At 53.1% G+C, this 26,423-nt stretch overlaps 9 protein-coding genes and 1 non-coding gene across 10 annotated transcripts; 5 read left to right on the top strand and 5 right to left on the bottom strand.

Annotated features, from left to right (window-relative positions):
- Positions 1–588: 588 nt before the first annotated feature.
- M421DRAFT_420319 (NADPH oxidase 5) lies at positions 589–2,979 on the top strand. Its single transcript, XM_033592438.1, has 4 exons — positions 589–792; positions 847–1,189; positions 1,237–2,406; positions 2,454–2,979. Exons 2-4 carry the CDS (start codon positions 962–964, stop codon positions 2,727–2,729), a joined length of 1,674 nt encoding a protein of 557 aa, XP_033449344.1. The 5' UTR covers positions 589–792; positions 847–961; the 3' UTR covers positions 2,730–2,979.
- A 1,089-nt stretch (positions 2,980–4,068) lies between these two features.
- Positions 4,069–4,620, top strand: M421DRAFT_92192 (uncharacterized protein; the record flags this gene model as incomplete). Its single annotated transcript, XM_033598018.1, has 1 exon — positions 4,069–4,620. The coding sequence occupies one exon, from the start codon at positions 4,069–4,071 to the stop codon at positions 4,618–4,620; it is 552 nt and encodes a 183-aa protein (XP_033449343.1).
- A 1,052-nt stretch (positions 4,621–5,672) lies between these two features.
- Positions 5,673–9,554, bottom strand: M421DRAFT_61687 (ARM repeat-containing protein; the record flags this gene model as incomplete). The annotated part of the gene is made up of 4 exons (XM_033595905.1): positions 5,673–6,298; positions 6,375–8,370; positions 8,428–8,622; positions 8,670–9,554. The coding sequence occupies 4 exons, from the start codon at positions 9,552–9,554 to the stop codon at positions 5,673–5,675; spliced, it is 3,702 nt and encodes a 1,233-aa protein (XP_033449342.1).
- A 753-nt stretch (positions 9,555–10,307) lies between these two features.
- Positions 10,308–12,666, bottom strand: M421DRAFT_62073 (glycoside hydrolase family 5 protein; the record flags this gene model as incomplete). Its single annotated transcript, XM_033595938.1, has 3 exons — positions 10,308–10,937; positions 10,985–12,235; positions 12,283–12,666. The coding sequence occupies 3 exons, from the start codon at positions 12,664–12,666 to the stop codon at positions 10,308–10,310; spliced, it is 2,265 nt and encodes a 754-aa protein (XP_033449341.1).
- Positions 12,667–12,869: 203 nt separating this feature from the next.
- M421DRAFT_420317 (DNAJ domain-containing protein) lies at positions 12,870–14,954 on the top strand. Its single transcript, XM_033592437.1, has one exon. The coding sequence runs from the start codon at positions 12,996–12,998 to the stop codon at positions 14,553–14,555; it is 1,560 nt and encodes a 519-aa protein (XP_033449340.1). The 5' UTR covers positions 12,870–12,995; the 3' UTR covers positions 14,556–14,954.
- Positions 14,955–16,829: 1,875 nt separating this feature from the next.
- Positions 16,830–21,204, bottom strand: M421DRAFT_420316 (uncharacterized protein). Its single transcript, XM_033592436.1, has 5 exons — positions 20,914–21,204; positions 20,819–20,845; positions 19,768–20,768; positions 17,938–19,713; positions 16,830–17,889 (listed from the first exon to the last, which is right to left on the bottom strand). The coding sequence occupies exons 1-5, from the start codon at positions 21,148–21,150 to the stop codon at positions 16,953–16,955; spliced, it is 3,978 nt and encodes a 1,325-aa protein (XP_033449339.1). The 5' UTR covers positions 21,151–21,204; the 3' UTR covers positions 16,830–16,952.
- Positions 21,205–21,383: 179 nt separating this feature from the next.
- Positions 21,384–22,706, top strand: M421DRAFT_61893 (DUF155-domain-containing protein; the record flags this gene model as incomplete). Its single annotated transcript, XM_033595920.1, has 1 exon — positions 21,384–22,706. The coding sequence occupies one exon, from the start codon at positions 21,384–21,386 to the stop codon at positions 22,704–22,706; it is 1,323 nt and encodes a 440-aa protein (XP_033449338.1).
- A 532-nt stretch (positions 22,707–23,238) lies between these two features.
- Positions 23,239–23,946, top strand: M421DRAFT_62067 (uncharacterized protein; the record flags this gene model as incomplete). The annotated part of the gene is made up of 1 exon (XM_033595937.1): positions 23,239–23,946. A coding segment is annotated over one exon (708 nt), but the record flags the coding sequence as incomplete, so codon positions are not given.
- A 144-nt stretch (positions 23,947–24,090) lies between these two features.
- On the bottom strand, positions 24,091–24,187 carry M421DRAFT_t63. The gene has a single exon. It is a non-coding gene; the product is annotated as a tRNA-Ser (tRNA).
- A 40-nt stretch (positions 24,188–24,227) lies between these two features.
- On the bottom strand, positions 24,228–25,508 carry M421DRAFT_420313 (Metallo-hydrolase/oxidoreductase). The gene is made up of 2 exons (XM_033592435.1): positions 25,294–25,508; positions 24,228–25,243 (listed from the first exon to the last, which is right to left on the bottom strand). The coding sequence occupies exons 1-2, from the start codon at positions 25,375–25,377 to the stop codon at positions 24,485–24,487; spliced, it is 843 nt and encodes a 280-aa protein (XP_033449336.1). The 5' UTR covers positions 25,378–25,508; the 3' UTR covers positions 24,228–24,484.
- Between the last annotated feature and the right edge of the window lie 915 nt (positions 25,509–26,423).

Here is a 26,423-nt window from a genome sequence, read left to right as displayed (position 1 = left end):
CTCCGGTGTACCGGTACGAAGTAAGCAGTATGTCCGAGTCCAGACGTTCTTGGACATCACAGTCTCGGGGTTCGGAGGATATCGGGAATCTAGTCATCTGGCGGTTACAGCTGTCACTTCCAAGCCTCATCGATGTGTCCCCGCTTCTTGTCTGGGCCATTCTCAGTATCTCTGTGTGCCTCAGGAACTGCCGTGAAGCCATTGATAAGAAAAGGACTATGAGGATCGACGGCTAACCTCGAGCGGGCGGCAAGCGCCAATGCGAACCAGCCAAGCGTTTGAGACCAGCCTCCGCGACGAATCTCAAACACCTCACACTTCCACCCACTGAGAGAACACCAAAACGCCCTACCCATTCGGGTTTCATGGCACTACCTTCCCACTTGCCGTAGCCTCGTGTCAGCTATACTCAGCATGCTATTCGCCCGTGCGAGGCTTTGCGCGGCTTTGGGCGCCGCACCTTGCCTGTATGAGGCGCCCCCGTAGGCTGCGCACCCTGCTGCGTCGCAGCTTTGGACCGTGAACGCACCAAGGTGGTACGATTCCTGCTGCCGTTTCGCTGCTTGTGTTAAGCTTTGCTGGTGTCTCCGCGCGTCCTGACCGATACCCACATGCCCTCGCTTTGATAGACTAAGAGCCGGTCCCCTTCCCTCGCTGTGCCTATTTCGCTTTGCGCGTGCTTATAGACTTTTGTTTACCCTTCGCCCAAGAATCTCCGTTTTCATGCCGGTGCTTCTTTAACCGGGTGACCGAAGACACCCTTTTTTTTGTTCATTCGTGCAGGCACCTATAGTAAGTCGGCTGTCGTCGCCCGCGATGATCATCGCCAGTCTAACAGATGTGTAGATACATTGTCATTACTTGCCATTACTGTTAACCACAGCCATCTTCAGCAGGCTCTGAATAGCAGGGACATCTAATTTGGCACTTTCGCCCTTCACGCACCCAATCTTTATTCACCATGTCCTATACCACCTCCCTCACAGGCCGAGAGCGATCAAGATGGCCGCCTCTTACACGAATGCTCATGTCCGGTGAGATGTCGGAAGAGAAGGGCCGTCAGTTGACTCGCAAAGAGAAATTCGACGTGTGGATGGTCAACGAAGGGTATCGACGACTGTTCGTCTTCACGTTCGCGGTATTGCACGTCATGGTCTTCGTTTTCGGTATGATGAACTACGGCTTGAAGGTAGGATTCACACATTCTGTGAAAGAGCGACAGCTCACTTTCCACAGGACAACTCGATCGGCACACGAGCGAAGTTCGGCGTGACGTTTCCTATAGCCCGTTCAGCAGCTTTGACACTGCACGTTGATGTAGCCTTCATTTTGTTCCCCGTATGCAGGAACCTCATCTCGATGGCCCGTCGCACGCCACTGAACGACATCATTCCCTTCGACAAGAACATCACCTTTCACAAGCTGGTCGCCTGGGCTATCGTCTTCTTCTCCTGGGTCCACACTATTGCGCATTGGAACAACCTCGCTCGATTTGCCGCATTCAACGAACTCGGATTCATGGGTTTCATCCTCGCCAACCTCGCTACAGGCCCGGGTTGGAGTGGATACGTCATGCTATTCGCTCTGATGTCCATTGCCATCACAGCTGCTGAGAAGCCTCGTCGCGCCAACTTCGAGCGCTTCTGGTACACCCACCACATGTTCATCGTCTTCTTTGTGTTCTGGTCCATCCACGGTGCCTTCTGTATGATCCAGCCCGACTTTGCGCCCTTCTGCGACGGCATTGGTGTCTTCTGGGAGTACTGGATGTATGGTGGATTTGCCTACCTTGCTGAGCGTATTGCACGTGAAGTGCGCGGACGTCACAAGACCTACGTATCTAAGGTTATCCACCACCCTAGCAATGTCTGCGAAATTCAGATCAAGAAGGAACATACGACAACACGCGCTGGTCAATACATCTTCCTCTGCTGCCCCGAGGTTTCGATCTGGCAGTATCACCCCTTCACACTTACCTCCGCTCCTGAGGAGGACTACATCTCTGTTCACGTTCGTATGGTCGGTGACTTCACCCGCAAGCTCGGACAAGCGCTTGGATGCAATCTCGACAAGAAGGCTGGAGGCGAGAAGGACCAGGGCTCCGAGGAGGTTGCCATGCGCCAGATCCTACCTCGTGTCTACATCGACGGTCCTTTCGGCTCTGCATCTGAGGATGTTTTTAAGTTTGAAGTCGCTGTGCTTGTCGGTGCCGGTATCGGTGTCACTCCCTTCGCCTCCATCCTCAAGAGCATCTGGTACCGCATGAACTATCCTCAGAGCCGTACAAGACTAAGGAAGGTGTACTTCTTCTGGATTTGCCGTGACTTCGGGTCCTTCGAATGGTTCCGCTCTCTGCTACTCGCTATCGAAGCCCAGGATTTGGAGGATCACATTGAGATCCACACCGTAAGCACATCTTACAACACTTATGAACAGTCACTAACACGCAACAGTACCTAACTGCTAAGATCAAGGCCGATGACGCAACAAACATCATGATCAACGACGCCAATGCCGAACAAGACGCCATCACTGGTCTGCGCGCACCAACAAATTTCGGTCGTCCCAACTGGGACATGATCTTCAAGTCTATTCGCAAGATCCACTCGCCCGCTGAGGCAGGTGTGTTCTTCTGTGGTCCTAAGGGCTTGGGAAGCACACTGCACGTCAAGTGCAATAAATGGAGTGAGCCTGGATTCAGTTTTGTGTGGGGCAAGGAGAACTTCTAGACGCATTCTGGGGGGTACGTACTGCTGGCGCAGAAGTACACAGCACGTTATTGACTGGATGATATCACGCGTATCGCAAACTATTACTATTGTACTCAATTGGCGGTGGATCTGTTTTGCTTTCACCGGGTGCACGCTCGCACTGTGTGCAGCTTCGGCACCCGGCACTTTACGATACCATAGACCGGTAACAAGAAGATGAGTTTGAAATCAAGTGTGTTTGCAAAGTGAGGCCACACGTCTATCAGGCCACAATCTCTGTGCATGAACGGCTCCAGACAGGCAGTGTTGCATCAGCACTTGGCGAATGCTTCGAAACGAGACGGGAGTCGTTACAGACGGATGGGCGGAGTCGATGCGCCACCATCGTGCCAGTGCTAAGCTTTATGTCTCGGGAGCCAAGCTTGCGGAACAGTGGACGTCGCCGTGGCCTTGCTGATGTCACTAAGTCAGTCGTATTGCAGCAGCGCTATTCTGGCCGATAGTCAATTGCACAGTATCTCTTCATTTACCGTGTAGTGAGTGAAACGAAGCATGTGCAATTCTAGAATACCACATGGTAGAATACCACATGGTAGAATACCACATGGATCACATCTGACGGCACACGGCCGCGGCGACAATGTGAGGGGTGCGCGCCTAGAAAATTTGGGGAAGTAACAACAATGACGAAGGTACACCTACAAGGCTGAGAATTAATGAGGCGACTCGTAAGGAAGCCACCATCAAATTATAGGCTACCTAGCTACCCTTACGTTAAATACGGAGTGGCAGTAAGACCTGATCAGTATGCATGACTGGCACAGTGTGCTCCTAGAATCTTGATGTACCCATTCCTTATTGCTTTCTCTTCACCGTGGCGTCTAGCGCCAATACAATCAAGTTCTTGCGCATCGGGATCGAGATAAAGTTCTAAATCTACGCCAAACTTAGCATTGCCAGTATCTATCCTTGAGAAACACTTACCCAGCGCTTGAAATCCCGGCTGAGTCCCTCGGTACGCTCCTGACTAGCACCATTAAGGTCATGCTAAAATTCAGTAGGTGTCTCTGAGAAATCTCGTTTTGATCCTTCGATAAACGACCCCGACCAGCAATGCACGATGAGCTTGCGCAGCGAAGACTCGATAGCGGTATTATCATAGACAGTTTCGATGACAACAGGTGACTCACGGTAAAGTGAAGGCAGCATAGCTGCGACCCGTTTGCCTTGTTATCAACAGTAACGCGTCTGATCCCCCATATCCCATCAAAACGCCGGCTCCTTCTCTACTCAATCCATCTTTGTACTCAATAGGCGAGCGTTCCATCTGCGACCTGCCAGCAACGACACACACATCATGGCCACTGCCCCGACCGCCTCGAACACCACACTTCCCTCGCAAAATGCCAGCATCCCGCATGTCGCACCCTCAGCCGCAGCTGAGCTTGGAGAGCTCGGTCTGAGTTCACTACAGAGACTCAAGTCGCGCGATCCAGAAGAGCTCGAAGTCGTCAGGATTTTGTACACAAATGTGCGCAAGATAGTGGAGCAAGATGCGTACGAGCTGGAGGCAGCACTTCTGGAAGACGTAGTCGCACTGCTGCACTTGAAAGAGCGGATTGCGGAGCAGATTTCCCCCGTGGCACTGGGCACGAGGCGGAAGATGAGGAGGAAAGGCGTCGTCAGGAGTAGAGAGTACTGGGTGCATGTCAAGGTAGTCGGACATAGGATCGAAGAAATAGGGAGAAATTATGTGCTCAAGGTCGATGAGATCAGGAAGAAAGTCACGCGCATTGCTCAGTCTGTTTGGCGCGTGTTGCAGCATGATGCTGTTGATGCAGTTGTCCGACGCCGAAGTCGACTTTGTCCTCAAGGAAATGGACGTCCACAACGGACAGCAAGAACTTAGGTGGCGCAATGATTCGAAGCGAGTCTCTGGCTGACATGAAGCAGCCGTGTCTGCTCTTGACCCCCACGATGACGGGCGACCGTCCACCATCATCACACCGACTACCTCCTCGCTGCTTGTCCCCGAGCCACCAATCTCGGCTACTAAGCCGCATCTCTTCAGCGAGTCTGTGCCAGTACCCTCGCCCAGCGTCGAAGAGGTGCCTCCCTCCACGCCTCCCTCCACGCCATCCAACACGGCGCCAAGCAAGCCGAAAGAGCGTCCTCGAAAGTGCCATATAACAGGCTTCAGCCATCTCAACCTCGAGAAAACCAGCAACATAGACCTGACCGGTGATGCATTAGAGAAGACCACTGTTCCTGCCTCAAAGAAGCAGACAAAAATGGGACTACAGCGACCCCGGCCCCCTCGCCAACGAAGGGACCTGGAAGTGTTCCCTCTGCGGCTTCTTTAACCCGGCTACGCATCAGATATACCGCAGCCATAACGATGATAGGGCAGGCTCGATGGGTGGTGGAGCGTGGGATGGCGATGCGGAGATAGATGCAGCCTGTACCCCGATGCAGCTTGTGGAGGAAGCTCGGAAGTAGGCAACGCAAGGCCAACTCGGGCTCGGAAGCGCGATGGATAGGCGAAGGAGTATCTCCTGGGTAATTCGTACGATAGCAAAGTAACCTGAGGGCTAGCGGTGGGGTGTCTTTGATGCCAGCAAGAGAACCATGCATGAATGTAGATATTAATGACAACCTCTAAGCTTGTGATCTAATGCACCAAATGAGATCTACACTCTACCATGCTTCCGTTGCCAATACCAAACGACCTACAAACACCCAAAGAAGGCCCCGCTATGCAAGTCACCCCTCCATCTCCGACGAACTCGGAGCCTCCAACTCGGACGACGTGGGAGACTCGCGCTCGACCAAACACTTCCCATAGGCACGTTCCCCTCTATGCGAGCAGCTCTCCTCGCCCGGCTGGTGCGTGCACGCCCTCCAGAGTCCCGGTTTCCAATCGCTCTTGGTGGGGATCCCCGTGTCGATCCTCGCGTCCTCCTAGGACTCGTCGAACATATCCGCGACGCCCGCCAAACCCGGACTCGTGCCGCGAACGATACTAGGCGCTTGATCGACAGCCATGTACTGCTCCATGGCTGCGGACCGCTTCTTGGGCGCGCTGCGCTGGATCTTGCCCTGCTCATGGATACTCACGCCCTTGATAGAGCTCAGCAGATCGAGCACGATGGAGCGTTGCATACGCTCGTCGCTGCGGTTTGCGCTGCGCAGCTTCGCGAGACGGCGGTCGACGCGACTGTAGTCGCCCATTCCAGGCAAACTCAAGATGATAGATCTGGGGATCTCGTCGTCGATATGGATTATACCTGCTATGAGGCTGGCGAGTTCTTTTTGACAGTCGACAAAGTAGGGTTCGTGGAGGGACGTTATGGCGGACTTGAGGATGTCGTTACAGAAGTAGTCGCGGATGGGAGACTTCTCTTTGAAGCGTGGAAGGAGGTTGCGCAGGACGCGGACGATAACTACCACAGAGCGGGTGTCGCGGACACGGATCGTGGAGTTGCAGAACATGAGGATAGGTTCGAGGACGGAGGGGGTCAAGAGGAGGAAGTCGCACATTGGGGGACCGCTAGGGTCGCGTGGGGTGTCTTCTGAGCGCCCGAATTCTGTGGTTTGTTAGTTTCATCTATCACCTGCAATGAATCCGCAAAACGGGAGTGGATTCTTGAGTCTCTGACGTACCTTGTCTCGAATCAAGGAGGACGGCGACCAGCGAGACGGATGAGTACGTAAGTTGGCGAAGAATGCTCTCCGTCTTCATCTCATCAGTCAAGTTGTCGTTCTCCCCCGACTCCGCCACCTGACGAGCGACCTCGTCCCACTCAGTACAGATCTTCCTATCCAGCTCCCTGAACAGGCCTTGAACCATGGGTGGCAAGAAGTGTGATCGAAGATGTGCTGGACAACCCTCGATCAGATGTGTCGAGACTGTGAGCAGAACGGACAAATGATGTGCTGTCAGAGCGTGAGCGTGCCCAAAGAGTGCTTGACTGAGCGGCCCAGGAAGCTCTGAGATACCATAGAAATGGTCTCGAAACTTTGTCAGAGAGTACAAGATGTAGTATGAGCTCTCCCTGATCTGTCGCACCGTGCCCCTAATAGTCGATGCAAAGCCTTCGTAGGTGGACTTGGAGCCACTAACTCTTGCGAAGAAGTCATCCCTGCTCTCTGTCGAGATACCTGCCTGCCAGAAGCGGTCTGTCAACACCCTACGAATGACCTGTTGAAGCTCAGGTGGTAGGTGTGACCAGTTGCTGTCGATGTCGTTGAATGCTTGGGCGTGGCTGATAAGCTGTAGAAGATTTGGAAGGAGTGTTGGGATCGCCTCTGCCCAGAGTGCAGCGGCAGTTTCATACGCCGGGGAGCCGTCTCGCAGTTTCTCAGTCGAAGCTGCGAGCATGGTCTTGGTTAATCGCAACGGCAGCTGTTGCGACCGCTCCAGGACCGCAGCCTGGAGAGCCTGACCATCGCTTCCAAGCGGCTGACTCGACCAGTCTTGCACACCACGGAAATTGTTGGCGGCAAGGAACTCGGGCAGCTGACCCATGCCGAGAATACCGCAGAAAGACTGGAACTCTGAAATGGACTTGGAGAAACTATCGTTGGCCCACGCGTCCTTGACTTGGTTCAACATCTGCCTCATGCGCTGCTCTTGCGTCGACTTGTCTAATGTCGTACATCTATGAATGATAATGAAAAGGAAAGCGGAGTATGCCATCCGCTGACGTTCGTCGGTCGTGGGATCAGCGATCATCTCGTTGACCTTGTTCTCTAGTTGGTCGTATACGTTCATAAAGTCATCGGCGAACTTCATCGCCAGCTTTTGCATCTCCAGACTGCAAATGCGCTCAAGATCCTTGACTGCATCAGAGTACTGGGCAAAGTTGGGATTGTCGGCAAGTCGAATCGTGAGCATGTACTCAAGGAAACTCAGTGCAAAGGCAGAGCGGTCTGGTAATGCTTTTGTGGAGAATGTAGACATGAGCGAGATGATCTTCTTTGCGATTTCAGGATCCTCAAACCGTGCTTGGAGTATTTGCCGTCCCCAGTCCTCGAACGAGTTCTCCAAAGTCGCGCGCTTCCGCTCATCTGCTTGCATGTCTTCACCTTGTGTGTTGAGCCACTTTAGGTAGCCCTTGATCGCCGCTTCGATGACTGTGACCTGAGCATCAACTTGCAAGACCGCAGCAGAGTTCTTGGAGAATGTCTGTTGCTGGAAAGCGGGCTTGTCGCTGTACAAGTTTGAGAGCATGCTTGCGGCTTGAGCAAGGATGTGTTGCATGGCATCGACTGGTGTTCTCCGGACGAGTACCTCGACAACATCGGCACAAAACCTGCGGTAGTTGCCCAGGAAGGCATGCCGCTCTGGGACTGTGTCGATGTCTTCATTCAAGAATTGCAGGGTCACGTCTTCAGTGTCTTCAGGCAACGATTCGTAGCGGATCAGACGTGCACAGCATGTCTCCAGCAGGCCGCCAACCATCGAGTTGACGACATCGGAATCTCGGACCATGCGTGACCGCAGAAGCTTGGTCCAACAATGAAGGACAGGTATCGAGATGACGAGGCTGGGATTTCGTAGGATGTCGTAGAGGAAGCCGAAGATGCCGGACAGATCACTGCTGTCAGGAATGCTTTGGGGCTTCTGTTCGATGAACAGACCGAGACTATTCGCCAGCTAGAGCAGTATTAGTAAGATCTCAGGGGTAATGGAGACTTGGCAGCGGAAGGATACCTCTGACAGCTTCTTGCACAGCGTGTATTTCTGGTCGTCTAGGTCATCGATGTTCATGTCAGATATCGCCCAGTTGTACACCTCGCGCAGTAACGAGATGCTGCCAGGTGTGAACATTGGGCACACAAGCTCCTGAAACTCGTCATCGTTGAGGTGGCTTCGGCTGTAGATGGCTTGCAGGACTTCGACGGCGGCCTAGATGTGTTAGTATGTACTGTGCTCTGTTTCGAAGTGTTCCGTACCAGCTGCAGCTCTACCACAGGTACCGAGAGCGCCTTGCAGACTGCCTCAATGACGCCCGTCGCAGCTATCGCCTTTGGGATGATCCAGGGCATGGCAGCTCGCAGCGCATTCATCGTCTTGACGCCAGACGTCCGAATTGCCTCCTGGTTCTGGTAGTCTTGTCCCAAACACCAGCCCAAGTTATCGCATAGCCTCTGCAGCCACCCTTCGTCGCCGAACCGTACGTCCAGACTCTTGTCTCGTGTAGGCAGCTGCTCCTGCAGCACTTGCAGCGGTGTGAAGATCTCAACGCACGCACGACCCAGATCACTGCCTCGCAGGCCCGCAGTGGCATCTTCACGGTTGAAGACCTCCTCGGACAGCGTTTCGAGGACGTAGAGAACGATGGCTTGGTGGTGGAGGGAGGTCGTCCAGAGAGAGACCAGCTGCTCGTCCATGTTCAGCCACTCAGCACCCCAGTTTCGTTTGGCGACTTCGGTCCATAGCTGCGCGACTTTGTTCCTGAAGTACACCTGGTCGTTCTCAGTGACATTCCTCGCAAGTTTCAGCACGTAGTCCTTCAGCACGGTGCCCTGGTCGACGGTGAAATCGTCCCAGCTGTACTTGATGGAATACTCCAGCAGACCGAGGCCGTAGTATCGGACGTGCACCAGCAGCGACTGGTCAGTGGCCAGTGTGTAGCCATGTGAGGGTGCATGGGGGTCCCGCCTAGCCTGCTCGAGGTATTCGGTGGCTTGACGGCGGGTCTCGTTGCTGCTGGTAGGTGCATACACGGCCTGTATGGCCTCAAGCACCTGTGAGAAGTCGGAGGCATGGCCGTTGCTCTGCGGTGCAGCGCCGCCGCCGTTTTGGAGGACTGGCGGTCCGTCGACCGCAGCGTTCATCATGCAGGCGGCTGCCGAGGTGTGCAGCTTGCGCGGGGCTAGGCCGAGCCCTTGAAAGACGTCCTGTGCCTTGATTAATACGATGACGGATGCAGATCGTGGTGATGCAGGCTGCGGGAGCTCTGAAGGCTGCGGCGCGGGGTGCGTTCGGGCAAACTAACTGCGAGAAAGAATGCAGGCACAACTTTGGTGGAAGACCTTTCGAAGCTTTGGCGCAGCACGCCGTCACCGCTCAACCCAAAAGTCGGTCGGTGCAGCGCGTTAGCACACGGTTAAAGCTTCCACAAACATGGCGCGCTGCCGTGTGCAATGTGCGGTGAGAAGACAAGACTCATGTTTCACGTCGCCGTCTCACAGACGCGTCGAGCAGGTAGGTACGCGTCGAATGGGCGCGGTGTCAGCTGCCTAGCACGCAGATTTGATGACGACTCGTTTCCAGGTCCACCGCGCAACACCAGGTTCTATATACATTCCGCCGTCGACTGACTACGCCACGGCTTGATGAGTACGGTGAGTATTGGGTGCGACAATACGTCCGAGCAATTTGCGTGCAAAAGAGCTGACCAGCGTGACCTGAGGGTGGAACGACCATTACATCAGAGCGGGCGGCCATTGGCCAGACCTCAACAAAGACATGCACACCATCGATAGCCGGCCGTCGACCCAAGTATCTGTATCTGCACATGACGGGGACTTCTTTCGCGGGGAAACTCGTGTAACCATCTCCTGATGATCATTGTGAATGCTTGGCACCTACATAACTGCGCAGTTCTGCTTCTGACACTGCTGCAGATACCCCTCGTCCTCTTCTGTACCTAGCGCACCGCCCTGCTTCCTCACCACGCCCTTCACACTGATCGTCTGATCACCTTCGGCGTGCCGCCATCGCAGAGTTTGCTTCTGGACGCCGTCTTTGTCGTCTGAGCTGATCTCCCAGGTTCCACCCGAAACTTCAACCGTTGATGTGGGGAAATGGAACTCTGGTAGGTAGATGACTGTAGGTGCATCCTCTGGCGTTGAGCTTGGTGCGTGCAGCGCAAGCTTGAAAGTACATGACTTCAAGTCGAAGCCGTACGATGAAACGTCTCCATGTACTGCGACCGGTGTAGGACGAATGAATGCTTCAGCTGCGCGCAGGCCTGCCACATCGCCCTCTCTCTTGCTCGAGCTCATGCGCTCTTCCGTGATGGTCTTCTTGAGCGTGCTCGGCGTCACGCTGAGATTATCTGATGATGCTTGAGCTCTTGAAAAGGAAGGAGAGTCCGGGTCGAGTGACGCACGGGAGTCCGATTGGGAGAAGGCACCGGCAGGTACAGCTTTGTCGTTCTGTGAGAAAATTGAAAGGTCTTCGCCGTTCCACTGGTCGCCCCAGTAGTGGTTATTCTAAAGATCGTTAGCCCACAGACGTGCACGGAGAATGAATGGCTTACAGTTGCGACATAGGTCCAGAGGGCGAACCCATTTGCGTGACTTTCCTCAAGCGCGAAGTGGTTGGCATCGAGCGCAGCAATTTGACTGCTGTAGTTGCCAGTCTTGTACGCATACTTTTCATCCATGTCATAAGGGATGCCGATCTCAGTAAAGATGCAAGGATGTACACCCGTGTACTCTGCTCCTTCTTCGCGGATGGCTGTCAGCTGGTGGGCGAAGCAGTTCCTGATAGCATTCTCTCCAATCTTGATAGCAAACGCAGGTGTCAGGTACTTCCCTCGCAGTACACCAAAGACGTCAATGTTCCACACTCTGTTCCACTTTTTGGTCAGCAGTGTGATGCCATCGTAGAAATGTGGCGAGAAGACGAGGTTTGGATCATCGTCTGGAGTGCCCTTGATCCTGGGTGGTATCTCGAGGACCGGAGGCTGGAAGAACATAAGCGAGTCAGGGAAGACTGACTTGATCATCTTGCTGTACGCGCGGTAGTGCGCCATCCAGTAGTGATTCGTGAAGTACTCGGTGTCAATCTTAGCACCGTTTTTGGGGTCTATTCCGAAATGATCCTTCTTGAGAACGGTGTCAGTGGTCGGGTCCCAGACACCATGCTGCGCCCAGATGCATTCGCCAAGCTTCCAACCAGGGTCTCGTTTCCATCCGTAATGGCTTTCCTCGTAGTCTTTCGATAGCCATGCTGTCTTACCCTCAGGGTCGATCAACGCTGTCCCTGACTTGTAGGGTCCCATGCCACCGAAGTCCCAAGTCTCAACCTCGCAAGCCCGACCAGATCCGGTTAGTATGGCTTGCCACGCTGTAGGTGTCGTGCCCTTCTTGAGCTGCTGCTCCTTGGGGACGACAGTAATGTCCTCGTAGCTAATCAAGCCCTTGTTTGGTTCGTTCAGGCTTTCCCAACCGACAATGGGGTCGTACTCGAGGTCGCCTGCCTCGTGAATGCGCTTGGCGAGGTGTTCGATTGCACCGATGTAATGATCTGTGAGGTAGTCTTGGATGTTCTTGCCGTCGATGATAGCTTTTGGCGCAAAGTCCCGTCCACCAAAGAACAATGTGAAGAGAACCTGACACGCAAGTCGTGTATAGTTGGTCGCCCAAATCATCTTAGGGAACTTGTCCGGCTCTGGGTAGGTGTTCTGAACGAGCGACGCCTCGGTGATGGCGAAATGTTGCGGATTGAGACCACACGCATAGAGTGTCCACATGGGCGCCCCAGAACCTCCGGAGAATCTTGACCACTGTGACCTGTTAGGGAAAGGCTCAGACCGCGGGACAAAGTACTCACCACATCCTGGTGCGGGTCCATGAAGATGTAGAATCCATACTCCTTCGCTTTCCTTAAGACCGATATTGTGTGGTCTATCCACTCCTCGTCGTACCTCCCCGGCCCCACATGCTCTATTGCCTCCCAGGTGAAGATGTACCGGAGAGTATTGTAGCCCCAGCTCCTTAGCCGTGAAAAGTGCGTGCCAGCGTCTTCCAGAGAGAATGGTCGGTTGACGAACGATACGTTATCGCCGTCAAAGAACTTCTCAGAAATGTGCGACGGCAAATCTGGGGTTGCGGGGAGCTTCGCGTCCGCGGCGCAATTGATGCCGTGGAGTGTGACCTCACGATTCTGGGGATCGCGGAACGTCCGCCCGTCGACGCGCAGTCTCATTTGCGACATGGCTATGTGGGAGTATCAAAACAAAAACAGAGACGGTACGAGTGAAGAGGACGATTTGAACAGGCTATGCGGCAGTCTTCAATGTCTAGCAGGTCTTGGTGCTGCGGTGTCTATGAGGCGTCATCGCACGGCGCGCTTGACAGGGATATCCCTGCATATTCTCAGTGAGAGGACAACTTTCACCTGTCGCAATAATCAACGAGCCCTCATATAAGACACCAAACCCGCCGCTCATGCCCTAGTATGCTCGCACCATTGTGTTTCCCCACTTTCTTATCTTCCAACGTCCACTTCCGCCTTTACTCATTACACTTCCACGACTCGCCACAATGATCATCCGACTATCACTATCCTCTCTAGCCCTGGGCCTGCTCCCTCTCGCAAGCGCACTGTCTCCCGCTGACATTCCCGCCGACATCCCTGTGTCGCAGCTGATCAAGGACGCCGGCGTCAAGCTTGCTACCGGAAACACCCAAGATGCGCTCACCTATTTCGACGTTGCCATCCAGCGAGACCCCAAGAACTACCTCACCTTCTTCAGGCGCGGCGCCGCATACCTGTCCCTCGGCAGGACACAGCAGGCTGAGCATGACTTCAACAAAGTGCTCGACCTGAAGCCTGGATTCGAGGGGGCGCTGTTACAGAGGGCCAAGATAAAGGCCAGGAAGGCCGATTGGGTGGCTGCGCGCAAGGACTACGAGGCAGCAAACAAGTCAGATGAGATCGCACAGCTCGACGAGGCACAGGGCGCCGCTGTCATTGCACAAGAGGCGGCTGAGAAGGGCGAATGGGATGCTTGCATCCAGCAGGCAGGCACGGCCATTGTGGTAGCTGGTGGAGCCTACGACATCCGCAAGACCAGGGCCAGATGTCGATTTGAGAAGGGCGAGGTTGTCGAGGGAATTGCAGACCTGCAGCACCTTCTGCAGATCAACAAGGGCGTAGTCGAGCCCCATCTCCAGAGCTCAGCCATGGCCTTCTACTCCCTTGGCGAGACAGATAAGGGTCTCAAGCACATTGCGCAATGTCTGCAGTCTGATCCAGACTCCAAGGCATGCATGAAGCTCAGGAGACGAGAGAAGAACCTGGAGAAGGACATCAAGAAACTCAAGAACAACTTCGAGAGGCGGCAGTTCGCAACCGCATCGAAGCTCCTGATCGACCGTGGGGAGGACGAACCCGGCCTATTGAAGGAGGTCAAGCAAGACTTCCAAGATTACATCGAAGCGGGCTACATCTACAAGAACTCACCGTCAGGGCTCTTCAAGCAGCTTCTCGAAATGACCTGCGAAGCCTACAACGAGATGAACAACCTCAAGAAAGGCACACCCTACTGCACCGAAGCCCTGACCCTCAACCCAGACTCGCTTCACGGCCTTCTCAATCGCGCCCAGCTCGAACTCGCGAAGGATCAATTCGAAGAGGCAGTGCGCACACTCGAACATGCAAAGGAACACCACCAGCATCAGCGCATCCAAGAACTCCTCCAAAAAGCACAAACCCTGCTCAAGCGCTCAAAGACAAAGGACTACTACAAGGTCCTCGGCCTGACGCGCGACGCTGACGAGCGCGAGATAAAAAAGGCTTGGCGCAAGGCGACGAAGATGTACCACCCCGATAAGGCTGGCGCGCAGGACATGACGCCCGACGAGGCGCAGAAGAAGATGGCCGCCGTCAACGAAGCATACGAAGTCCTCTCTGATCCCGAACTCAAGGAACGATTCGACCGCGGCGACGACCCGAACAACCCTGAGCAGCAGCAGGGCGGTAATCCCTTCCACGGCTCTCCGTTCGGAGGACAGCAGTTCATGTTCAAGCAGGGTGGCGGCTTCCCCGGTGGTGGCGGCAGCTTCAAATTCCAGGGTGGAGGTATGCCCTTTGGCTTCTAGATTATATGTTCACCTGCCGACATTTGGAGTTTGGGCTTCGGCTGCTTGTACAGATGGTTTGCTGGAGGCTGTCTTTTGGTGTTCACGTATGATATCAATCTCGATTTTCCATTCACATATTCGCTTTCCCTTTGAACTAGATAGTAGACACACGACACGACCAAACTCGGGGCTAGGATTATGCGCTGTGACTTCTTTGGTATGCTTGCTTCATTATCCCTCTGACAAAGATGTTGCGTAGTTGAGCGTGCGTGCGGAACCCTTTTTGAGTGTGTGCTTGCCATACAGAGTGGAAGAGGGGATCATGTCTTCAAAGATGCGCACCAGGCGAGCGGGCAGGTAGCTGTATATCTCGTGGGACGAAGATAGAACGGTAATTGAGTGATCACTAATACTGTTTCCATGAAGTACTCACTAGAGCATTTCAAACAGATCCGGAATATCTCAGGCACTGTATCTATGAACCAATCTTCTTCGCCCTGCCCGACCGCACATTCTTGTATAGTATGACCGCACTCATGGCTTCCAGCCATTCGTCCTCCACACTCTCCCTCTCTATCTCTCGGAGCCCGTTTAGTAGTACTCGACCACGACACCGGGCGGCTATGGGGAGCTCGAGCCACAACACCTCCTCAAACGCACGCTCTCGGTTCTTGCGACTTAGCAGGAGGAGATGCAAGATGTTGAGCAGCCATCCGTCATCGTTTGCGACTGGTAGTGTCAACTTGCCCGTGCTCAACCAGCCAAAATAAACGACGAGTAACTCCGCGCTAAGTTGTTGCGGTGTAAGTCGGTCCTATAAGCCTTGATCATCACCTCTGTTGACTATCTTGGACTAGCACGTGTCAGGACATATATATATGGTCGCCTCCTAGCTAGCAAGCAACTCAGCGCAGTTTTCCATCGATACATACAGTGGCTGCGTCTGCCGCGACATAAGTACTTCTAGAGAAATGACCTATGGGTTGGAAACAAGATTCAAGTCATTTGGAGCGGAGCTAATTGTGGTAGACAGGTCAGTTGTGTCGTTTTGAGCCGCTGAGGCGTGCTCCGAGGCACTCGAGATATCAGTTCATTTCTGCATGATTAATCCCATAATTTTTGCCCATAAGTCATCGCGGTCATGTTGGAGTCAAACTTTCAATGATGGTGATGAAAGTTGAATCGTAATCGAGAGAGTGCACTGTCGGATATGCGGCCCCTTTAATAGCGGCCTCCGGTGATGCATTTCTGGAACCTACGGTATACGTAAGACATATCGCAGAGGGTTGTTCATAAACGACGAAGCAACAAATGTCAGAGCGGTGTCGATAATAGAACCTTTGGGCGCAAGCTTTTTGCAGATCATGAATTTTGCATTGTTGATCTCGATTATGAGTTCTGATGTCGATTTCTTGATTTGTACCGAGGGGCATGGTGAAGCCATGTTGTTGAGTGGGTTGCGTTGATAGTCCGCGATTGATAGGATTGACAGTTGATTGTTGATCGACAAGAGTGTATCTGTATATGGTTCGAAAAGCACTGGTTGGAACATAATGAGCGAGTATCTTCTTATGCGCCCGAGACATCTCGGAGTGGAACAGTGTTTCGAACACTGTGGAAGACTCGGCTGACGTCTTCAGCGTCAATTCAGATAAGGCTGTCTCAAGACTCAGCCCAAGATTCCTCTGCCGCGTCTGGGTTTGTTGTACTCTCTCGTTTATGCGGAGTGTTATTGAGAGTCCTCATGATGATGTGTTCGTACATAAGTCATGAGTTCTTCAATAGGCCGTCCCGTTCAGTCTGCCAGAATGATCGCCAATCATCTCCGGTGAGTCTCACCTGTGCGATTATGATAGTACTCCCTAGCCTTTTCCAGGTTCTCGGAACCATATGGGTGCAAGTTCCGAGAAGTTTAGTGCTATGCTCGATGAGAAACTGTACGCTCGCGAGAAAATCATTAGATCGATTGACTGCGTGATCAAGTGCCGTGATACCAGTTCCACCATAATCGCGAGCGTTGGTATTGGCCGCGTACTCAAGCAGTAGCTTCATGAGGTCAAATCTGTTGCATTCAATCACCAAATTCATTGGGATGTAGCTCCGGGGTCGACATCGTGATTAAGGAGAAGTAGTGCGATATCGTAGCGATTGTGATCCAGAGCGAGATTTATGTTCAAGTGGTGGCCAATCCTATGGGGCTGAATAAAGCATTGGATGGAGGAAGGAGCGGTATTAGGCGCCAGGGAACTTTCCTCAACTGCAGACACAGGCATTTACTTTCAGTTCTAGTATAATCTCACGTGCAATTGATTGCCACTTCTCTTGAATTGTTTCTTACTAACACAGCGCTGAACGTCCCCAAGCCTGCTTCATATCCAAGAAGTTTGATATCTTCTGTGTGCACAGCTCGCCTTGCTAGTCGTCGCCCACCATACCGTCCCTTTCTCTGCATACGACACATCCACGTCCAATCGCGCTCTTAATGACATGCGCATGCGCAACCTTCGCACCGACACTCCTGCTCCATCTTCCTCCGCTTTCAAGCGCATCATTCGCAAGCTGCTGTTGTAGCGTCGCCGCAACACTAGCGCTGGCGCTCGTCTTTGGCAATAGGCAGCTAAGGTGAAAGACGTGACCGCATGCAAAACCCACGAGCGTATCGCGAGACTTGGGGAGAGGCATGTCCATGACTTCTTCCTCTTCAGCGGTGGGTAATGTGAAAGGTTCGTGGCAGCCTGTACAATGTCCAGGTGGTGCTTCTGCTTTAGGATCCTCTGCTGGTGCTGGATCAGCGACTGGCGCAGCATTCGTGGACATGGCTGCCGTGGTATTGCCGCTACTGAGGACTTTCGCTGCGGTCTTAGGATCCACTCCCTTGGGCCGTATATCAAGCTCTTTGCCTTTTGGAAGTCCGTTCTGTGCACCAGACAACTTCTCGTTTGATTCGTCATCGCAGGGTATGACTTCGAACTTGACACCCCGCTTCTGGCCTGCGCGAAGTGTGTCCATGCCAGTTGCAACTTCACCGCGCAGTACCTTGGCTACGCCTTCTGATATCGAGTGTTGTATCTCATATTCGCGGACCATACGGCCAATGCCGTCTCTGAGCCCTTCGATCTCGAGACCTTCGGGAATACGACGAACAAGTTGGATAGGATCGATGGCTGTGCCGACCTCTGCTAGCAGCCCTCGGATAAATTGCGGTTTGTCCATGGAGTAGTCAAGCAGATCGTTCCAAAGGTCAGGATCGTCTTGTTCCTTGGCAAAAGAAATTGCGAAGCTAACATCTGAAAGCTTCTCAATAATGAGGTATAGGGCACGCTTAGTCTGGCCGGTCTTCGAGAGGATGTGTCTGCAAACGTTAGTCAATGAGTACGATATGACAAGAGTTGGTGCCTACACGAGCTCTGGAATGTACTCTCTGCCCTCGCAGACAGCCGTTGCCTTGCTCAGGTCGAAGCTTTGTGACTTGCGAAGGAACTCCATCAACAATGGGCGATCATACTCCGCGAACAGCTCAACCATAAGGTCGGAGAAACCTTCTGCCACAATCTTGCCATCTGCGGCAAGGCGGTCTTCTGCAACTCTTTCCTTCGCCGTTCTGGCCTTACGTTCGTGCAGCTCTGGCTTCCACAGTCGTCGAAGGTAGAAGAACAGGAAAGGCTGGAAGGAGTCTCTCTTCTTGCTCGTTTGGAGTTGTGTGACAACATCGTCAGCAGGGATTGTCCTGCGACAGCCCTCCTCAACAAGCACTTCAATAGTCTCCGATGATGCTTCCTCCAGCTCTTGTAAGGGTGCAGATGCCATCTGTTCCCTCGACACACGCAATAGGATGAAGCCCGGTATATCGTCTCTGACAGCCTCCACAAGATGCAAGTCCCGGATAATGCTCATAGCAGCATCAGCGTTCTGCAGACGTATATAGCAGCGCAATGCTTCTCTTTGGCGACCGCTTGCAAGGTACAGCTTAGCAAGACCATCTTGCAGTATTCGCCAGTCTCGGCCTTGTTCGTTACCCTCTATTGAGTCCTCGCTGACGTCGCCAGCGTTTAGCTTGGATTTGATAGCCTCAATTACACTGTTGATGTCGAAGAGATCGGGGTCCCATGCCTCGAGCAGATGCTTGAATCTGATCCGGTCGTTTATGATGTAGTGACCAAGTATGACTTCGTATACCATCGATGGCAGCGGCGGCTGCATCTGCTTGGTGGGTATATAGGGAGAGATTTCGTTGAAGTGATTCGTTTGTGCGAACTTCCAGACCCAGTGCTCCCACCGGGACGATGTGCCCAGGACTCGACCAGCGACTTTTCCCGCTTCTTTCCAGTCACCTGCGTTCACTAGCTGTTGTACCCAGAGATCGCCAACTCGGCGTTTTTCTTTCTCCACAGCGATGTTCTGGTTTGCTCTTGCGGCAGATACGGTATCCTGAGATGCACTCTCATCAGCAAAGAAGTCCTGCAGGCTTCCTTGCTTCTGAATCGGCGTGCTGGCTGGTGAAGTTTCGGCCACCGACTGACTGGCGGAGTTGATGACTTCGGGGTGATCTTCCAAGACCTCCCAAGCATCTTTGTAGTTTTCATGCTCCAGCTCCCAGGTAAAGTGGTCTGCAAGGTCTCGCTTTATAGCTAGCACGCAGTCATACGGACTATGCATAAAGACCTTGAGGCCAGCTGTCGCAGCATTAGGGAATACTGGTGTTTGTCTTCCACGAGCCGCCGTCGACGGTATCGTGCCATTCGTAGATGACAACGATCCTGGCTTGGACTCTGGGCCGCCTATTGGAAGGTTGAGAACGCTGGCACCAGAACTGAAGATCCTGGTCGCGCTGACACCAGCGTCCCATATCCCTCCTCCAATGGCCTCAAGTGCGCTTTTCTGTGCAGGTGTCATAGCCTTTGGATGGGGAATGTATAGTGTTCCTAGATGGTAGTCGGCCGCCGAGAGAGTTTCGTATCTGCTGACTGTTAAAGAGTCGACCTCAACTTCTTCCTGGCTAACCGCATCGATGAGCTTGAGCTCAGGAGATAAGCCGTTTGCACGCCGATGCATACCTCTTCGAGGAGTCGTCTCAACTGGATTGTCGTCATCGTCGTGGGTTCGATACGCAAGCACGAGAAGTAGGGAAGGGGTATAAAGCGAGATGCCAGAAACAATACAATCGTCGAACTTGAGACTAATAAGATGTTAGCTTGAGAATTGTTGTGAGCAATGAAGATAAAAAACGTACTGATGAGGAACTTCGATGCTGCCGGGAGACCGTTCGCCAGTTCTGCCATTGCCAAAGACTTCTCCAGGAATGACGTGAATGATCCAGGCTGAGTCTCCCCAGCCTACAACCAGCTTCTCGACCTTTTCTTGCTTGATCCCCTTTCCTGACTTGTGTCTGCGGTGGTGAGGCAAAGTCGACTCGGCCTTGTTGTGTCGTCCATGGTCGTTCATGCTCATAATGGCATCGTCATCGGACTCTAGCGACTGATCGTCAACCCACTCGATTCTGGCTTTCCATAGCGCAGCCATGTCTTGCCAGACGCGACGATTGGGTTTCCCAACGAATCCTATCCTCTTCCACGCCAGTTGCGAGTCTGCGCTGTCCAGGAACAGGTTGGTGCGCATAAATCGAATGCCCTCCTCATTGACCCACACAACGTATCGCCCGGATAGTGACCATTTGATGGTGCTGATTGATCCTTCTCCAGAGTGTAAAATCGTATCTCGGCCGCTGCTTCCACCAAGTCCTATAGCTCCAAGCCAGCCATGGGCCGCCTGAGATGCTGAGCTCGTGTTCGCAGTCGCGCGAATGCCTATTGGTCCACCACTAGTCAGAATGAGCTCGCCAGCCAGACCACCTGACAGATATGATCGATCATTCTTGTAGTCTGGTGAAAGTGCCACAGCTTGTACGGGGCGCGCAAAGTTGCGCAGAGTGACATCCTTGGGATCGATCAACGAGGATACACAAACATGGCCGTCGATGGACGCAGAGCCAATGTAGATCTGGTTCGAGGAAGTGTTTGGCACGGGATTCTGCTGTGGTCTGCGAGGGTCACGGCTGGCATGCGGCGTAGGCTTTCTCGCGGTTGCATCATCTGGCGCTCGGGTCGGCGAGCCAACTTGATTGACGAAAGACTGCGTGCGCGGGAGGGGCGAAACGGAAAGAGCGGTGACTGAGGCAGACGGATGGGCGTTGTACGTGCGCAGTATCTGGAAAGATGGGATGGATAGAGTGTGCTAGTGATGTCAGCTGTTTTCGATGGCCAACATGGAATGATTAAACTTACTATGTTGCCGTTGTGCGTGCCAACAATCTGCGTAAAGCTTAGTACACGATGCGCGACATGCGGCAGCTCTCGTGGAGCTTGACCAACAATCATACCATCTTGTCACCTGCGACCAGGAAGGAGCTGGTCGCGTCGCCATTGCGATACACAGGCCCCAGGCTGCTCGTCAGACGGCTGTACTTGAGCTTGGGCTCTTCGTCCGCGTCGTCCTCTTCCTCGTCGTCATCGTCGCCGGCGTCGTGGTCGTCGACGTGCTGGGCGGTATCTCTGCCGTTGCCAGCGTCTCCCGTTGTCACCGGCTGCTGTTCGTCGTCGGTCGGATCCGCAGCCATGCTGGCGACATGGACATAGGCTGCGGTGGGCGTGCGGGAGTGCTGTGAAGCTCGAAGCTTGGGCTGCGAGGTGTAGCTCGACGTGACGTGAGTGGGCCAATGACCTGGACCCTCCGAATTGTGCAGGGATCTCCACACAAGCTCCACCGAAACTCTTTTGACGCCGCATGCACTGACCTTCATCCATCCACGATGCCCTTCGACCACTCAGACACGTTATTACACCGCCGGCGATGGCTTCCTTCGCATCGAGTGCGCCTTCCGCCTTAATCGGGTGCGCTGCCAGGTGCACACAGCGAATACCTCGAACACTACATAATACCTCACCATCATCACAAGCCCCAGCACGAGCGTTCACTGCAGGCGCAAGATTACAGAAAAAGCTAGAGGAGACGAACGGCAAATCTGAGCAGCTAAAACAAGCGTCTCGGAAGACTGCGGGGAAGACGTCGTCTTTGCGCAGTGTTGCTGTTGAAGCACAACGATCACGAACATTCGTCAAGTCGCGTGGCCGAACGCGCTTTATCGACCCAGACGCTGAAACTAAGACCGTCACCGCCTACTGCGCCGCCGAGATGTACGATATCACAGTTGCCGCACGCCTCATCAAGGCACAGGGCTACGAACTCGATCCCTTCCAGACAGGCCTCTACCCACAAGTCATCCACATACAGACCAGTGACCGGCCGTCGGAAGTCAAAGACTTCCAGCAGGGTGACATCTTCATCTTTCCCTCAGGTACAGTCGTAACATGGAATGTTCGTGAGCGCGAAGCCCTGAAGCTCGTTCAACAGGTGCTACCTGCAGCAGCTGAAGGCTCACATCTGGAGTTGCTCGAGACAGAGGACCTTGAATACCTCGAAGATGGCTCACGTGAGAGCAGCGAGGTTGTTGGAGACACCATCGTGCTAGGTACAAAGCCTGAACAGGCGTCAGAGTCACCTTCTTTTCAGTCAGAGACTGGCCCAACGTCTTCAGAAGTTGACACTGTCCTCGCCAAGATCGCTTTCTCGTCTGGCCTGGCACGCTCTACAAAGCTCGCCGTACTCGAGACTCTTCTCTCCAATTATCAACACTCGACTCGCGAAATTCCCAACATGCTAGCTGCAAAGCACAATCGCTCGCCGTTCACACGCTCGTTCATTCTGCGCAAAACCGGCGAGCTGCTCTCGATTCGTGCTCAGCTCAATCTCTACTCTGAGCTCACAGACAGTATGCCAGATCTTTTTTGGGACTCACGACACGAGCTAGGCTTGGGCGGCTACTACGATGACGTTGGGCGCGCCCTAGATGTCGGTGTCAGGATTAAGGTGCTGAACGAGAAGATCGGGTTCGCGCAAGAGATTGCCAGCGTGTTGCGCGAGCAGCTGAGCGAGAAGCACGGGCTCAGACTTGAATGGGCTATCATTGCGCTCATTGCTGTGGAAGTAGTGTTGGAGTTTTGGAGACACTACGATGAGAGGAAAGAAAGAGATGACCCAGAGAGCACACAAGCGCTTCTCAGAGCGTATCTCGAGCGCTTGGCAAATGAGGAAGCGAAACACAGGATCGCGTAAAAGCAACAGCGACATGCCGCTACAATATGATACCCCACTCAGCAATGTAAAATGTCTTCAGTCACAATGCCGGCGAATCTTGGCCCAACTGGATGAAGGCTTGCCCATACCTATACGCTCACTTAGCGCGTTGTGAGACTTTATCTATTTGGAATGCCGACTTCTGCGCATTACCACTCATTTGAGCACTTTTGTTGCATCGACAGCTGGACATGCCATAGGCATGGGCCTCATGCCATCGCTCAGGGCAGTGTGGACCGCTGCTGCGTGTTTCCATGACACGAACCCAAATCGTGTGACGCATGCGTAGCGCGACCCAGAAAAGCTTTAGGAATAGGGAGCCGTATGAGTCGCCAAGCGGGCATCTGCTACTTACCGAAACCGTGTGTCAGCAGCGAGATGAGGTGGCCAACACTATCACACTAAAGAACAAGGACGAAGCAAACGAATAAGTGGTTGTGATAAGCCAAAGGCCAGTTTGTCTTCAACATCTCTTGGTTTTCGTGTTCTCTGAACAAAAGGTTTCCAACCCTTCATGCCACTAAGCTCGGCCATATATTTCCGGCCACATGATCTTGCTCCTTTCTCTGTTCTTAAAACACGCTATCGCAATGAGATCCGAGCTCTCTCTGTCCTTGATGACGCAGCACCTATCAGGAAGGAGCGCTTTGTTGTATCATATAACAAGGCAAGAGAAGAAGCTCTATCAGAGCGACTTATAAGAGCAGGCTGGCGCGCTGCTGGCCTTTGCTCATTCAACCCAAATCTAGTACTGCTCTCATCCCAAGTAACTGGCCGGCCAGTTACTCCACTAGCAGCTAGTCAGGCCTTGACTACATCAGAGCAAGTCTTCAACACCCCTCAGAGCTCACAAGCTCTAAACAAGGCCCAGCAGCAGCTGCTGTTGTCAGAATCTCTCTCGCGAAGCACCCGGATAGTGCTTGGCAAGGCAGGCGAGGCTATTACAGAGGCAAATACCAGAGCCGCCCAGCTCAAGGCTGAGAATCAACAACTCAAATATCAACTAGATCACTGTAAAATTACTTGTACGAGAAAGCGAGTTCAAGTTAATCCAAATGAGCGATTCAGCAACGTTGAGAGTATACAGGCTGCTATCGACCGAGCAGCAGCTCTACAGGTTCAACAGGCAAGCACTTCAGCAGAAAAAGAAGCAGAAAAGGCTGCAGCTGCTGCATTAGCTCGTACTCTCAATTCTATGTATACACAGTGGCAGATATAATCGTTGTTAAGAAAATCACGACTCTATACTGTGTGGCTGCTTTGAGTGGCTGGAAAGTATATGGCCGAGCTTATTTATAACTTCATGGCCACGCATCCGATCACCACGCGAACAAAAAGAATCGGTTACATCAACGCACGTATGCGTCGCAGACAGGATTCGAACCTGCGAGGCCGAAGCCATTAGATGACATGAATATGGAAGTTCAAGTCTAACCCATTAACCACTCTGGCACTGCGACCAACATCGATAAAAGTTCTAACGAGTTGAATAAAATATGTCCCAAATTGCTGACCTCCAAAGCTGTGGTCCGAATGGGGATGTCAGTGAAACGCCCCTTTGAGATTCAAAAATAGACGTGGGGCAGCTCATTGACGTTTCAATGGCGCTACGAGCCGTCAGCTTTCATTGGCCGCGGCAAGACTCGCTTTGCAGCTCGACGAGCATCTCCCTTTATTCCACTCCAGCCACTTTCAACATACCATCAAGCCCTCGAGAATCTGCATGTCAAAGTTCTCACAGCCCCAGATTTAAGAGCTTACAAACTCGCCTTCCCGCTGAGTGACCATCTCCCCTCTTCACTCTCCACAACTTTGCCTTCACCCTTCAACTTCTCCAGAATCTGGACGACGCCTCTTTCCGCCGGCTCCCAGAGATTCTGCGGATAATCTTTGTAGATAACCTTCACAATCTCCATACTCGTCCACCCGTCTGCCGCCTCCTTGCCAAGGACATCCAGAACCTGCTGCTCTCGCTGTCTCCGATGCTTGATATACTCACTAATCTTCGCCGGCCCGTCCTCGATAACAGGTCCGTGGCCCGGATACGCACGGCCGGAGAACTGCTTGCGCATTCCTTCCAGGCTCCTCAAGTACGTTGCGAGATCCTCGTAGACAGCCGTGCCATGGCCCAAAACATTGTCGGCAGTGAACATGGCGTCTTCTTCCTCCAGTACAAAGGCGATATGATCAGTAGTGTGCCCCGGACAGTGGAAGGCTCGTAGTGTCGCGCCCTCGATGGAGAATACCTGGCCATCGGATATATCACGCCAGTCCTCATTGCCGTCGGAGTGGTTCTTGAACACCTGTGTTTCTGGGCTGTGGGACAGCAGATCCGGGACGCCCCGGATGTGGTCTGGATGCCAGTGCGAGAGCAGCGCTTTGTCGATTGTGATGTTGTGCTGCGCGAGCGTGGACGTGAGAGAGGCGATCCATGCTTCCCTGCCCTCGCCGGTGTCGATCAATAAGCGCCTGGAGCCTGTGCCAACTATGTATGTGTTTGTGCCTTGCAGCGTGAACTGTGCTGTTAGACCTGCAACCTCTCGGTCCTGGTGCTGCGTAACGTTACCTTCGATGGATTCCCGCCCAAGACCCGTATCACCCGGTCGCTGAGCTTCTCGACCGCGGGGAGCGCTGCAAAGGGCTCGGACATCTTGAAATACAGTCTCCGGTTCGTGAATCTCACGGTACAAAGGATGCGCGGGGACATGTTCACCTAAGGTTGTGCCGGCTTCTCATAATCGCTGCCTCGGCACGTGGTTACTGTACCTAGGTATCTTACCGTATCTGTGCGCGTGATGCACATGTTCGTGTCAGGCCTACCCGGCCATGCTGGCGGGGTACACGGCTGACAGATAGCCCTTAGAGAAGACAGTAGTACATCGCGGGATTGTTTCATTATCTACTTCAGCAGGAATTTTTTCTCTTTACAATCTATATGCCAGGACCGGGCTCCGCCCACTCGGCCATGCAAGCAGCAAAAGGTGTTCAATGCTCACTCTGATAGTAAGCACCTGCGCGGAACAGTACATATCGTCGACTCAAGTCAGAGTTGGCCTTTGGTCAGGCCACATGCCCGAGCATGCCTGACACTATAATGTATAACATACCTCACGGGTGAGCGAGCCACACGGGTGAGCGAGACACTCTGCCAAGACCACACCAAACCTCCCTCTCCCTACGCGATGCCTCAAGAACAACCTCTCAAAAGGCCTTTCAAAGAACCTAGGATACAGCTTGCAATAAAGGCTCTCAAACAAGATGCGAATCTCTCCCTGCAACGCCTTGTAACTAACTATGTTATTCCATAAATGGTGCTACTGCGTCTGTAGCAGCTGTCAGGCATGCTTGGACATGTGGCCACATGGCCACCTCTGACCTGAGATGCAACGACGATATGTACTGTTCCGCCTAGATGCTCACTATCTGAATGAGCATTGACGAGCCTTTTGCAAGGTTGCTTGCATGGCCGAGTGGGCGGAGCCCGGTCCTGACAGCAGCTCAGCGATCAAAGAAGGCTTGTGGTGGTAAGTTAGTAATTACAAAACAGCCCAACCAGCTTAACAGCGCTGTGGGAACTGCGGCAGGACTAGGCACAACGCAAGAACATGCAAAATAGATGCTAGGTCGTCTTCTAAATTAGATGCGAGCACGACTTACGTAGGCTCCTTGTTCAATAGCAATAATGTAACAACGCGC

Source organism: Didymella exigua (genome assembly GCF_010094145.1).
Source record: "Didymella exigua CBS 183.55 unplaced genomic scaffold M421scaffold_12, whole genome shotgun sequence".
NCBI classification, from domain to species: domain Eukaryota; kingdom Fungi; phylum Ascomycota; class Dothideomycetes; order Pleosporales; family Didymellaceae; genus Didymella; species Didymella exigua.
This window is presented reverse-complemented; position numbering and strand designations above follow the sequence as displayed.

What these genes read in the sequence shown, in the direction of transcription:
- M421DRAFT_420317 (XM_033592437.1), top strand. Translation starts at nt 12,996, where the DNA reads ATGATCATCCGACTATCACTATCCTCTCTAGCCCTGGGCCTGCTCCCT.
- M421DRAFT_420316 (XM_033592436.1), bottom strand. Translation starts at nt 21,150, where the DNA reads ATGGCTGCGGATCCGACCGACGACGAACAGCAGCCGGTGACAACGGGA. An exon ending in TGGTCGCAGGTGACAAGATG is followed by an intron (nt 20,846 to 20,913) that starts GTATGATTGTTG and finishes AGCTTTACGCAG; the next exon opens with ATTGTTGGCACGCACAACGG. An exon ending in GAGTACATTCCAGAGCTCGT is followed by an intron (nt 17,890 to 17,937) that starts GTAGGCACCAAC and finishes TAACGTTTGCAG; the next exon opens with ACACATCCTCTCGAAGACCG.
- M421DRAFT_420313 (XM_033592435.1), bottom strand. Translation starts at nt 25,377, where the DNA reads ATGTCCGAGCCCTTTGCAGCGCTCCCCGCGGTCGAGAAGCTCAGCGAC. An exon ending in TGGGCGGGAATCCATCGAAG is followed by an intron (nt 25,244 to 25,293) that starts GTAACGTTACGC and finishes CTAACAGCACAG; the next exon opens with TTCACGCTGCAAGGCACAAA.
- M421DRAFT_420319 (XM_033592438.1), top strand. Translation starts at nt 962, where the DNA reads ATGTCCTATACCACCTCCCTCACAGGCCGAGAGCGATCAAGATGGCCG. An exon ending in TGATGAACTACGGCTTGAAG is followed by an intron (nt 1,190 to 1,236) that starts GTAGGATTCACA and finishes CACTTTCCACAG; the next exon opens with GACAACTCGATCGGCACACG. An exon ending in ATCACATTGAGATCCACACC is followed by an intron (nt 2,407 to 2,453) that starts GTAAGCACATCT and finishes AACACGCAACAG; the next exon opens with TACCTAACTGCTAAGATCAA.